At 50.2% G+C, this 13,069-nt stretch overlaps 1 protein-coding gene across 3 annotated transcripts in view; it reads right to left on the reverse strand.

Moving 5' to 3' along the window:
* The window catches only part of LOC138566324 (cullin-associated NEDD8-dissociated protein 1-like), a 1,042,465-nt gene that overhangs the window by 481,187 nt on the left and 548,209 nt on the right, over positions 1-13,069 (reverse strand). For 2 of the 3 annotated variants that reach the window (XM_069643458.1, XM_069643459.1), the window contains exon 8: positions 1,416-1,708. In XM_069643458.1, the coding sequence (XP_069499559.1) occupies positions 1,416-1,708 (293 nt within the window). The remainder of the gene's footprint in view (positions 1-1,415; positions 1,709-13,069) is intronic. The other variant, XM_069643460.1, reaches the window with a different exon arrangement.

Genomic DNA, 13,069 nt, shown 5'->3' on the forward strand with positions numbered 1-13,069 from the left:
CCAAGTTTCCCTTTCTCAGATCTCTCTGCAAAACAAAATGCAAATGTACAAAATGACCTCTCTTGTGGCCATAGAAAAGCTCTATGGCCAAGGGTTTTCAAACTCTCTAGTACAGAAATTTCTTTGTGCTTCCCACAGTTCACTTCCTCTTCTGAATATCCTGCAAAATGATAATTATACATCCAAATATGCTAGACAAGTCTGGTATGCAAACATCATTAAAATGTTGTCACAACTTTAAATCCGAATAAAGAACCATTCTCATGTATTTCCCAGGGTGCCAAGAAAAATGCTGGACCACAATCCGAAGTTGCTCAATTTGCAGCATATGTCCTTAAATCAGACTATGAACAACTGGCAGACTGTAGAAGTAGTATTTGCCAAATCAAAAACTTTATAACGAACTGTAATAGGTCTAGTAGTGTTCTAGAACATCACCAGAGTGTTCGGCTTAAGCATTTTCAGGTATTTCAGATTAACTGTCTAGTGCTTCAATGCTATTAAATCCCCTCCATGAACAATTCTTTTAGGCTTATTGAAGCAAGAAAGTTTTGGCTTGGAAAATCTATACAATATTGTTGAAAAGGAGCAGAGCACCAACCAAAACCATGCAGATATGTATAATTAAGTTCCTTTTAAGAAACCATTACGAGTTTGGAGGTATTCCGGTGGTAAATCTGCCAGAATACCGCCAAATGGTATTACGTTACTGCCACGTCATCTTGTGAATTAACCGCCAGATTACAAATGGTGGTAGGCAAAGTTAGTCTAGTGTTGCTTTTGGATCCAAACCTTTAGTGATCATACTTGCTAGAAGGACTGCATACTGTCCAACATTTTGTGTGTCTGCCTACTTTCACCAAGCTTTACCGCCAACACATGGCCAACACAGATGGGGCAGACTGTCATGAAGAACCAATCCCAAAGACAAAGTGGTTTCAGCAACCTGCATTTCTTCCCATATAAAACATTGCTTAATATTCTGCAACACTTTGAAAGAGAAAATGGTGGTGAAAAGCTAGTTACTTATCTGTAACTGCAGCTCTCCGGCACTGGCATCTTCCATTTATTCACATGCACCACACCCTCCTCTCCGGTTAGGCAAGTTAAAATATGCACACACTTACTTGCCTTAAACATCAAAAAATGGCCTTCCAGTGGTTTGAGCCCATATACTCATTGGCTGCTCTCAAAGGGCTAAATGAAATTACTATATAACTACTGTAATACATTTAAATGACTAGGAATACACAACCATCCAATAAGGGATATTCAAAGATCTAATTCTGTGAAAGATATAAATGTTGGGGAACTTTAGTGATGGATAAGACATTCTTTTGGTATGATATCAGGTGTATTTTTTGGTCTGTAATGTAAGGAATCTTCTGAGATCAGTCACCCTCAAGTGCACTGACCTGGTTGTGAAGCATGGTGATGGACGCATCCCCCTTGCCTGTTGTGTCGGAGGCAGCATGGCATCTCTGTGCAGGACGAGTTTGCTTCAATAAGGTTATGTAGGCACAAAATACATCAGCTTTTACATTCTCCTCCCGTTCCTTGAACCTGTTGATCAGGACTGGTGATACTGTCTTGTAGAACTCCTGAAGCATGTCATGCCTAGTGCTTAACAGTGCCTCCAAACATCGGACTGCCGAGCGACGCACCTTCCAGCTCATGTCATCGTCGTCACTGTATTCGTCGTCACTGTCTGACATGGGAAACAGAAAAATAAAATCAAGTCAGCAAAGACAAACATGCACAGATACGTAGCTTTGCCATGCTACACATAGTTAGCTATTCAGAACATATAACATGGTCATTGCTACATTTATCTATTATTATTTATCCATGTTTATATTTACCAAATGCTGTTGAAATCGCATAGGTTTGCTTCCCTATTTTCTAGTGATATGGGATGAGAGCAGTGCTCAATATAAGATTTTGAAGTGGGAGTATTTTACTCCCTATTTTTTAAAGTTAGGAGTAAAATGATTTTATGGGATTAAAAATGTAAGTCCAATTCCCAATGGGAGTATTTTATAAGCGAGTAAAATTGTTTTACCTGGAAAACGGAAATGTGTTTGTAATAATTATTACTTTGTACCTAGTTATTCATAGACATGAAAAGAAACAGGTTTACTTCTTCCAACCAGGCAGTAAAAATAGTAGTTTCTTCCTGCGGTACTATGTGCACTACTGGTTCAAACATATTAATGGAGCTGTGTGGGTGAAGGCAGGAGCACAAGGTCCTATGTGCTGGTTTCCTATTTATTTTTGGGAGTATTTTTACTCCCTATTTTTATTGTTTGGGAGCAGTGCCTATTTGTAGGGAGTAAAAGTGGCCGATACACCCCTCATCTGTAGGGCTGGGCTAGAGGATCATGGTGGATACTAGCAATGAAAGTGAAAAAAATGAGTCTACCATTGAGATGAGGATTGGGGTGAAAATGGCCAATTTAAGGGGTGGAAATGTAAAAGAATGGACTGCATGATTTGAGCATCAAGAGTATGAGAGGCATGCAGGGTTTCCACACCAAAAAGTGTTTTTCTATATAGCTGTACTGTATTTTTGGGCACAACATTCGATGGAGTAACAACTATCAATACATTCTTTTGGATATTTTGAACCCTCCAAGAGGTCTACACTGACATAACAGGGGGTGGGAGGAGCATGTTAGCTATGTAAAAGTAGATGTCAATGTTACACTTTTATTCACGATAGCAGAAGTGTTTTGAACAGAAACAATACACATAGAACAAGGCATGATAGAAGCAATCCTATCACTGGGTGATTTGCACATTGAAGAAGATGTTGGGAGAAACCATAAGGACAAGTCTTGAAATGGACAGTGATTTAGGGGCTCAGAGCCAGCCGAGGGGTAAGGGAGTGAATAGAAGCATCCCAAGTTCAGCAGCCTACATAAGCTCACAGTATGATAACATAATAAGTATGTCCTACTGCAGTGATTCACATGACATGATCAGGCAAGAGGCAAAGAGGGTGAGCTATTAAAACAAGCTGGTTCCCACTGCTATTTGCCTGGCCCTTCAGGAGCTGGACAATTTACCCCAGCATTCTTTTGCATGTGGCAGGCTTGTCATGTGCTCCCCGATTGAGCCAATCAGGGCTCTTCTTTGGTTCCAGTTAGGCAGGTGCTCCTGTTAAGGGGGGCCATGAAGTTGGTGATTGTGGACAGTAGCCTGGAGGATGGCTGGCCCGACACCCATCTGATGCAGCAGCATGCTTGGGGGTCTCATTTCAGGGTAGTAGGAGCTTCTCATATGGATGTCCATAGTCAGACAGTGGCAAGGCCTAACTTTCATCCTACATAACAGAATTTTCCTCCCAATCAAACGTCTAACCTCTCTCCAATTTTAAGCAAATGGAACTAAACTGCACCACATATTCAATTTCTCTTCTTCAATCCCTATGCTGTACTGATGTTAACATGTATATGTAACTGTCTTATCATTGGGGTGGTCCAATTGTTGTTGCCTCCGCTGACAGGACCGCCACCCACCCCTTGACTCCAGGCAAGGAGAGACTTTCACCATCATAAAGCTACAGTACTGACTTTTTTAAAAAAACTTTCTTTATTTGACTTGACAACACACAACAACAGCAAGAGATGCACACGGTGCACCAGCAAGACACAATCCTACATAATGAATACAATACCAATGCCTAATGGACATTTCATACAAATTAATTGGTCAAGAGCCAGGCAACAGCACAACAGGAGGATTAAAGAGTCATTGCACATGGGGTGGTGACAGAAGCAGGGAGTGCGGGGATGGAGGATTCAGTGTCCGAGTTCATAGAGGACATGTAGCTGCGGAATTTCCACCAAATATCTCTTGGCCTCGAGTGTGGATGTTGCATTACTCCCCAAGCCTCCTCAGTGTCTGACGCACAAGTAACCGCCCTGAGCCACTGTGTATACGTCAGTTCATCAAAATGCAACGCACAGCTAGCAGCACGCAGAGTCCAACTAGCTTTCTGGAATCTCATCCCAACTGGGGGAAGTCGAGGAACAGACATCATGATGGAGAAGGGTCTATTGTGTGGTCCAGTTCAGCAGATAATGTGGCACATATTTCGGTCCAGAATAGTGATAGATGCGAACAGGACGAGATCATATGAATGTATGCAGCCTGTTCAGAGCCACATCTAGGGCAGTTGGAGGGAAGGTCACTGAACATATGGTGTGGCCTGCTTGGAGTATGATGATATCTGTGCAATACCTTGAATTGTATTAATTTAAATCGAGAATTGAAGGATACATTGTGGGTGCGTGCACACATCCGGGACCAGCGCACATCTGTTATCTCCACCCCAAGATCTTCCTCCTACCTGTGCCTCATCTTAGTGAATGAGGGAGCAGCTCGGGTTTGTAGCAGGGTATAAAGCCTAGACTCCTTCCCTTTCGAGGAGTCGAAGGAGCATAGCTCGGCTATTATGGGTTCGTCAGGTGGCACTGTGGGGAAATTAGGATATTTGGTTTTGAGATTTTTCCGGAGAGAGGAGTACTGTAACCAAGACGATGGTTTCCGTTTAAGGGAGGGTGGGAGATCTGTCCATTCGAGGAAGTTACCCTGTACATAAACATCACGGAGTGCTAAGAAGCCCGCCTCGGCCCATCGGGATACGATGGATTTTGAGACGCGTGGAACCTCCGGGAGGAAATTCCAGAGCAGAAGGTCCCTGTGAAAGGGGTAGGGGGTGTCTAACAGCTTCCAAAGTTTAGAAAGGGCCAGGGCCGTACTAGCGATTGGATCTGCTGAACCAGGGTCAGCCGGGGCGGGTTTGAGAATGAGGGAACACATTTTTTCACGGTCACTGACCGCCAGCCTCTCCAACCGAACATGAGGGGGGGGGGTCCGCGGTGTTAAACCAGTGGGACGTGAATTGGGATTGTGCAACCAACCAGTATCTGATGTGAAGTCCGGAGCGCCGAAACCTCCACATTCTATGGGGGTGGTTAATGTTGTTAGTTTGAGTCAAACTGCCCCGGAGTGCCACAGAAAGGTATTGATTGTGTGGCATAGTGTCCGGAAGAAGTCGTCACCCGGCCATAGGGGAAGATTAGTGAAGCGGTAAAGGAGCTGGGGCAGAACAATCATTTTAAGTATTCCTATTCGGCCCGCCAGGGAGATAGGGAGTTTGGCCCAGCTCGTGGTTTTGTTGGCTAGGTTTGTGAGGTAGTTTAGGTAGTTGTCTTCACGTAACATCACAGCGTCTCGGGAGACCGCCACCCTGAGGTAAGTAAACTTGGACTGGGACCATGTAAACCCCATTAGGTCAGAGGGAGGTTGCGTGCAGTCAGTGAGCGGGAACAGGACGGATTTAGAGCAGTTCACCCTTAGTCCGGATATTTGTCTGAAACGGACCACATCCTCCAGAATCGGGGCAAGGTTGGCATCTGGGGAACGGATATAAAGGAGGGCGTCGTCAGCGTATAGGGAAACTATATCGGACAGGCCCGCCGTTCGCAAGCCTCTATGAGCGTGCGACTGAAGCATCATGTCCGCGAATGGTTCCATGGCTGTGGCGAATATTAACGGGGAGAAGGGGCAGCCTTGTCACGTTCCTCTGGCTATCTGGAAGGGGGAGGAGCACCTGTCCTCAGTGCGGACCCTAGCCGATGGGTTTGTGTAGAGTAGTTTAACCCAGGACCGGAAGGTGGGGGCAAATTTGCATTTCTCTAGGACTCGCCATAGGTATTCCCATGATACAGAGTCGAACGCTTTCTGCATATCTAGGGTGGCAGGCACTGCCTGCACTTTCGGGCCGATCCTACTGATCACATTAAATAGGCGTCTCAGATTGAGGGAGGTGGAGCGGCCTGGGACAAACCCTGCTTGATCCGGATGGATGATGTGAGGGATAAGTGGGGCCAGTCGCATGGCTAATAGTTTGGCATACATTTTGACATCACAGTTAATTAGTGAAAGGGGCCGGTACGAGCCATATTGGGTGGGAGGCTTGCCAGGCTTGAGTAAAACCGTTATCACTGCCTCCCGGAGTGTGGGAGGGAGTATGCCCTCTTCACAAGCCTCCTCCCATAGGGGAAAAAGGTGTGGGGCAAGAAGGGATTTGAATCGTTTATAGAGTTCGATGGGGAGGCCATCTGGAGCAGGGCTTTGCCAGATGCCAGCGAGTTTATGGCCTCCGAAAGTTCTTTGGGAGTGAACGGCCTTTCAAGCGACATGCTGGCGTCAGCGGAGAGGGCAGAAAGAGGGAGGTTCTCTAGATACTAGTCAATCTCTGATATCTGGACACTATCTGCTTTCGAGTATAGGGAGCTATAGAATGTAAGGAATTCCGTGTTAATGTCTTGTGGTGATATAGCCTGTGTTCCATCGGGTCTCTCTATCGCCGGTATATTGGGAGTTCCGAATTCTCGACGTATTAGCCTGGCTAACATCTGACCCGGTCGCTCTCCCTCCCCAAATTTCCTTACCAGATGGGGGCCGTCTAGAAATTTAACCTCACGTCCGGCTAGACTCTGGAATGTGTCCAGCTCTGAACCCAAGAAGCCAAAGTATCAGGGGAGTGATCCAGAGCATATTGGGCCTCGAGGGTGGCTAGGGCCGACTCAGTTCTTGTGATATCTGTGCGGATCTCTTTCAGGATTCCACTTCCCTTGGAGATGGCGACACCCCTGATGTATGCTTTAAAGGATTGCCAGAGAGTGGCTTGTGATGACACAGAGTTAGTATTAATTTCGAAGAATTCCTCAATGAAGGATTCCAGTTCAGAGCTAAAGACCGGGTCAAGTAGGGAATGGGGGCTCATTTTCCACTGGCTGGCTCTGTCATAGTCTGGGCCCCAATTCAGGGAGATGGCCACTGGCGAGTGATCGGAAAGAGTTCAAGGGAGAATCGACAGGTGGGATAGGGACCTAATCAAAATGTTCGATATGAGCCACCTGTCTATTCTAGAATGCGAATCGTGTACAGAGGAGTAGTAGGAGTATGTGCGCGAGTCTGGGTAGATGAGTCGCCATGCGTCCACAATTGATAATCGGGGAAGGGTTGTCAAAATAGAGTGAGCTGCTCTGGACCAGGGGGAACCCTTCCAGCATAGAGGCCAGGTGTAGGTAAAAGTCAGGGTTATCAATATTTGGGCTGTAGATGTTTAATATGGCTACCTCTTGATTTTGCAGGGTGCCTAGGGTTAGTACATATCTCTCCTGTGGGTCTACCCGTGAGTGACCGCACCTAAACTTCAGGCTTCTGTGTATCAGAGTCAGCACACCACGACTCTGGGTGGAATAATTGGTGAGGTACCTCTGGGGCCCCCACAGTTTAGCAAATTTCTTGCATTGTTCAGAGCGGGCATGGGTCTCCTGTAGACATAGGATTTTAACGCCATTGCGTTCAGCATAAAGCTGTATCTGCCGCATCTTCTTATGGTTACACAGACCTCTTACATTCCAGCTCATGAACGTTAGGTTATTATCTGACATTTGTATGGAGATGTTGGTTGAAATCTGAACTACGGCGGGGTGGTGGTCAATGCCGACCCGACCAGGGTGGATTCATCACCTCACCAGTGTGACTGTAACCTGGTATTGCAGCATGTGTGGTATCTCTCGTGGTTGTCAAGCCTTTTTTAACATAACTCCCCATTACCCCTCCCCCCACCCACATCCCTCCCTCAAACAGAGAAATGATAACCCACCATAACCATAACAACAACCAGATCAACGGCATCTATGCCTGGGGCCTGAGAGCTGGCCTGGCGGTACTACTCCGGACTGGGGGTGTATGAGGATATTTGTATTACTAAACAAAATTAACCAGTGTGACTAATAAGGAATCAAAGAAAGAACAAGACCAACTATTAATGCATTCTTGTGAGGCTCAGCCGCAACCATGCACACGGCAATATATGGACCTATTTCCAGCCAGGGCTAATTGGCACTTACAGAGCAAAATACAGTGCCACCCCAGTGTGGGATCAGCCAGGGAAATGCTCATCAATAAATTTTGAAGCCTCTTCCGGAATCGTAAATAAGAATGTTTGATTTAAGTGTTCAATCCTCAGCTTCACAGGAAATATAAGTATTTAACCCCTAAGTCTCGGAGTCTCTTTTTCACTGCCATGAAGGTTTTGCGCTCCTGCTGCACTGCTACGGAGAAATCCGGATAAAGATGAATTCTCGCCGCTGCAATAACCAGCTCCTCCTTGGCTCTGGCTGCCCTCGGAGGGCATCACGGTCCCGAAAATGTAAGATTCTGGCTATGATGGGACGTGGAGGCACGCCAGGTCTGGGTTTCGCGGTTAGGGAGCGATGGGCTCTTTCCACTGCAAATTGTGGAGACAGTTTTGGCGTATCCAGGAGTGTAAGAAGAATGTGTTCTCCTCCATGGATTCCTTGATTTTGTCCTCAGGTACTCCGATTATACGTAGGTTATTACGTCTTGAACGAGATTCGAGATCATCGTTCTTTTTTTCAACTGCTAGTACCCGACTGGAAAGTGTGTAGACCGCAGCCCGCAGGGAGCCCAGATCATCCTCGGGGGCCCCCACCCTTGTTTCAATCTCGGCCACCCGGCCAACGGTCTTCTCGATATGAGCTTTTATGGAGGAGATGGTGCCATTCATGTCATCGAGTGTGGTATGCAATGTGGTGAACCCTTCACGAATATACTCCAGCATCTTCTGTGAGTCATCCGGGGCCAGAGGGGCCGAGGCCGTGGATACATCTTCCAGGGTCTCAACCGCCGATCTGGCCGTTGTTTTTGCAAACATGTTCAGCGAACTCTGTTTTTTCCCTGCGCCAGCTCCTTTGGTCATGGTGTCAAAGAAGGAGGGTTCCAGGAATATGGGTAAGCGTGAGTAGTTAGAGGTATTGAGGTTCTGTTGTGACGTATAGTGCAGTGGGGTATCCGAACAAGCTGGTTGCACTGATCTCTTAAAGACCGGTATTGTATTCTCTGAGTTAAGTTATGACCTCAGCACTCTTTGGAGCTTGTAAGTGTGTCCCAGCAGCAGTTGTGCCTTAGCTCTGACTGTCTATAGATTCGCACCAGATGTCAGCGTTACAAGTTCAGTTGATTCGCACCTGCGGCCGCGGCGACGGGGAACCACTCAGAGGATGTGCAGCGAGGAACCCGTTAACCAGCGGTGGCGGCCCGGGGGACGTGTGCAGGATGGGTGCCGGCAGTCAGCGCTGGACCCAGCCGATGGATGGGGCCCTGTAGAGTGACAGAGTGTTTCAGCGCTATTTGAGGCTTATGGAAGTGTCCTTGCAGAGATTACCTCACTGTCTTGTTTGCCTATGGGTACGCTACAGTCTCTGGTGTTCCCAGTTACATTAATCCATTGCTGAGGCAGTAGTAGTGGGGGCCACTCAGAGGGGATTCAACCATGGATCCGCCCACCCGAGGCGGCGTCCAGGGGCCACCCGCGTGCCGCCCGGGTGCAGGCGTATAGCCAGGTCAGTACTAGGACTGGGCCCAACCCGCGATCGCCACTCTCCAAATATCAGGGCAGGGGTGGGTAGCGCGTGATGGGGGACCAGAGTATTGCTACCCGGAGAAGCCAGCCACTAGCCTCAATGTGGGTGCAGGAGTTGTTCCCTGCAGAATGTCGGAGCTAATAGTGTCCTTCAACTTCTCTAACCAGTATTTTGCTGGACGTCATCAGCCGACCATTGAGCCCGAGGGGTGGGAGCGAGGAGGCCACCAGGGCCGCAAGCGCATGCACCGCTGCGGTGCAGGTGTGACCCGCCCAGGCACCCCCAGGGCCCTTACCGTGCTTTGCATCCCTCAGAGCGTGGAGCCCGGCGGGAGTTAGCGCGGGGGTGTCCGGTGACCAGCGCACCTATGTAGATCCAATGGCGGGGGGATCCACGATGAGTAGGATCACGTTCCAGGCCGGTGGGGGGCCCCCAGTAGACCCTAGGTCGGCCCACACTGCAGCCCCCGGCCTCCCAGTCCAACACCGCACAGGGGAATGCGGGGTGCTCCTGGCTGTATTATGGCAGATTGGCGCGCACTCGGGGCAGACACCCCTCCCCCACACAGGCCTGCAGCGCTGCGGCACACAGCAGCCACCGCATGGGGCGAGACAGGCGTGTTCGGCGCAGGTTCTTGCTTCGGCCGTTTCTCCGCCTCCACAGAGTCCTCAGTTCTGAAAGTCGGTGGGGGTGTAGTATGAGGGTCTCCCTAAAGGCCACAGCAAGGAGGCAAGGATTCGCTACGTGATTAAGGTTATGTTGAAATACAGAATTCCCCAGTCCAGAGCTCAGCACTCAGGCTGCCATCTCCATTAAGCGCAACAGCGCTCCCCCAGTACTGACTTAAAGTATATACAAGCCTATTTTTTTTCTCTTTTTATTTATTGATTGGCTGAAAAAACAACCTTTCAATTTAAAACAAGGTTACATGGGGGCGTGGCCAACTGCCGACCCATGTGCAGGTGAATTCCGGGTGCTCCCGTGCAGCCGCCGAAATCCGCATGAAATCCTGTGTAAAATTCCCATGGATGCCGTAGAAAGTATTGCGGAATGAAGTTGAAGTGCCGGGGTGAAGGATAATCTGTTTGAGGAGAGATACGGAGCGGGGTGTAGTCTGTGAGACACGCCGAAAAGTCTGGCGCTTCGGCGGGAAGAGCTGCCTAAGATGGCTGCTGTGAGAGCGAGGAGGAAGAGCCGTGTGGAGCCCGTGGGTGCTGGCAATGGAAAGTGCTCTCCGAGGGCAGCAAGGGTCCTGGTGAGAGCGGAGGTGTCCCTGGCAGAGGTGGAAGAACGGACCCTGCTGGGCGAAGCACGAGGAGGAGTGGATTGGGCGGCGGAAGGTGGAGTGAGTCGCCGTTGGGAGTGGCGCTGGTCGGCCCGCAGAGATACCGGCGGGAGGAGTCCCGGCTGGGAGCCGGAGGTTGGTGTCCGGAGAGGAGCAGCCGGGAGGAAACAGAGGGGTGGGTGCCGGCTGGCACGGCGGCTTGAACAAAAGGACCGAGTGGCGCCGAGAAGAAGGGACCCTCCGGCAGAACAGAGGGCCAGGGCTGCGGCACTGCGGGAGCAGCTGTTGCAGTGCGGGCTGTGAGACGGGTCCTTGCGAGGAAAAAGTGAACGGGGGCCCGCACTGTAGGTCCCGTGTGGGGGGTTCTGCCCACACACAAAGACATTGGTGGTTGCGTGTCCCTAAGAGGAGAAGAGGCCCAGGTGCCGGCTCTGCAAAGAGAGCATGGAGGTTGTGGGGGACATTTTCCCTCTGCCGGTGAGGGAGAGCAAGACGGAGCAGTGACTCCCCCAGGCGGGGGGCTTGGAGCGGGCCCCTGGAGGCGGTAGAAGTGTTGGTGGAGGAAGCCTCCAGGGCTGGGGGTGGGAGGTCTGATCTCTGGTTTCTCTCCTGTTGGGAGGTTATTGAAGTCTCCTTGCCTGCCTCCGGGCTGCTTGAACGTCCCGCTCCGGCCAGAAACTATTCAGTGGATAGAGGGGTGGAGGGCCCCTGGGAGAGGGGTTCCCCCCCTGTACCTGCTGAGTGTGGCGCATAGAGAGGGCCTTGGAGATCGGCCCCTGATTGAGTAATAGAGCGGGTACTGAAGACTGCTGGAAAAGAAGGGGGCGCAGGCTGGAGGACTTTGCTGGGGCTGGACATTTTGGGCGGAATCGGCAGAGGTTGGAGACTGCTGAGAGAGAGGTGGGCTCCTGAAGGAAGACTCAGGCGGAATAGGTGGACTTAGGCATAAGGGTGCCAGCTGAGGACAGACCGCAAGATTTGCGCCTGAGGGGGCTGCCTATTGGAACTGGTGTACCATGGGCAAAAGCCAGCAGCGGATGGAGAAATATACGGAGGCAAAAGACAGGCCCCAGAGACAAGAGGGACCAGATCGACAGGGGGGATCCCCAGGGGAGGAAAGAAGCCCTGTGACCCTGGACTCGCTAATGGAGGCAATACAGGTCTCCAGGGATACTCTTCAGGAGAGCATTAAGGAGGTACGAGTGGATGTCTCTCTGGTGAGGGCAGGCCTCCGCAAAGTGTGCGAGAGAGTTACGGAGGTGGAACAGAGGGTCAGTACGGTGGAGGATGATGTCCAAAAGCTAAAGAACCAGGTGGTGGGCCTTATAGGTGCAACTCGAACCCTGGAAGTTAGAGCTGAGGATGCTGAGGGTCGCTCCAGGCGCTGCAACATCCGTCTGGTTGGTGTCCCGGAGAGGGAGGAAGGCCCTAGCGCAGAGCTTTTTGTGGAACATCTGAGCCTAAAAGTCCTGGGGATCAAGGGCCTGTCCTACCTCTTTACTGTGGAAAGGGCACATAGGGGTCCAGGAAGATCTCCGCCGCCGGGTGCCCCGCTGAGAGTGCTAGTGGCTAAATTCATGAACTTCCGGGATTGTGACGCCATTCTGCAGGATGCTCGCAGGGTGGATCAGTATGCGATCGGAAATGCAAAGTTAAGGATTTTTCCTGACTTTACGCTTGAGGTACAACGTCAGAGGAGATCCTACGATGCGGTGAGGAGCTGTCTGCGGGAACTCAACTTAAAATACATGGGCCCTCATTACGAGTTCGGCCGTAACCATGCCGCTATTGGCGGCATGGCTGCCGCCGAAATCGCGTCGGGGTCCGGGTCCTCGGAATGAGGATTTACCAGGCCATTCTGAGTTCGGAAGGCCCGGTAATTCCTCCCTCCAAGGTCCCAGACACGGTCCTTCCCCATTCCCATTTCAGCCCCCATAGGGCTGAATGGGAATGGGAGAGGGAGCAAACAATGGGCCATTACGAGATGGGCCGTTGTTTGCTCCCTCTTCCCCTCGCGTGACCCGGTAAGCACGCCTGGTTTTCCCAGGCGTACTTACCGTGTCCCGCGAGGGGATCTCGTAATGCGGCGGTACGGAGTGAACGGCGCCAGCACTTTTTACGGCACCGTTCACTCTGTACCGCCAGGGTCGTAATGATGCCCATGATGTTTTATCCGGCAAAGTTGAAAGTGTTGTCGGGGGGGGAAGTCATAGTTTTTCACCGGCTTGAAAGAGTTATGGGACTGGTTGGACATGAGGCAACATAAAGGGGATCCTTCTCCGGATGGTCCTAGGGTGGGGACGGCTCGGGAGGG

Source organism: Ambystoma mexicanum, chromosome 2p, assembly GCF_040938575.1.
Source record: "Ambystoma mexicanum isolate Mex_15411 chromosome 2p, UKY_AmexF1_1, whole genome shotgun sequence".
Classification (NCBI taxonomy): Eukaryota; Metazoa; Chordata; class Amphibia; order Caudata; family Ambystomatidae; genus Ambystoma; species Ambystoma mexicanum.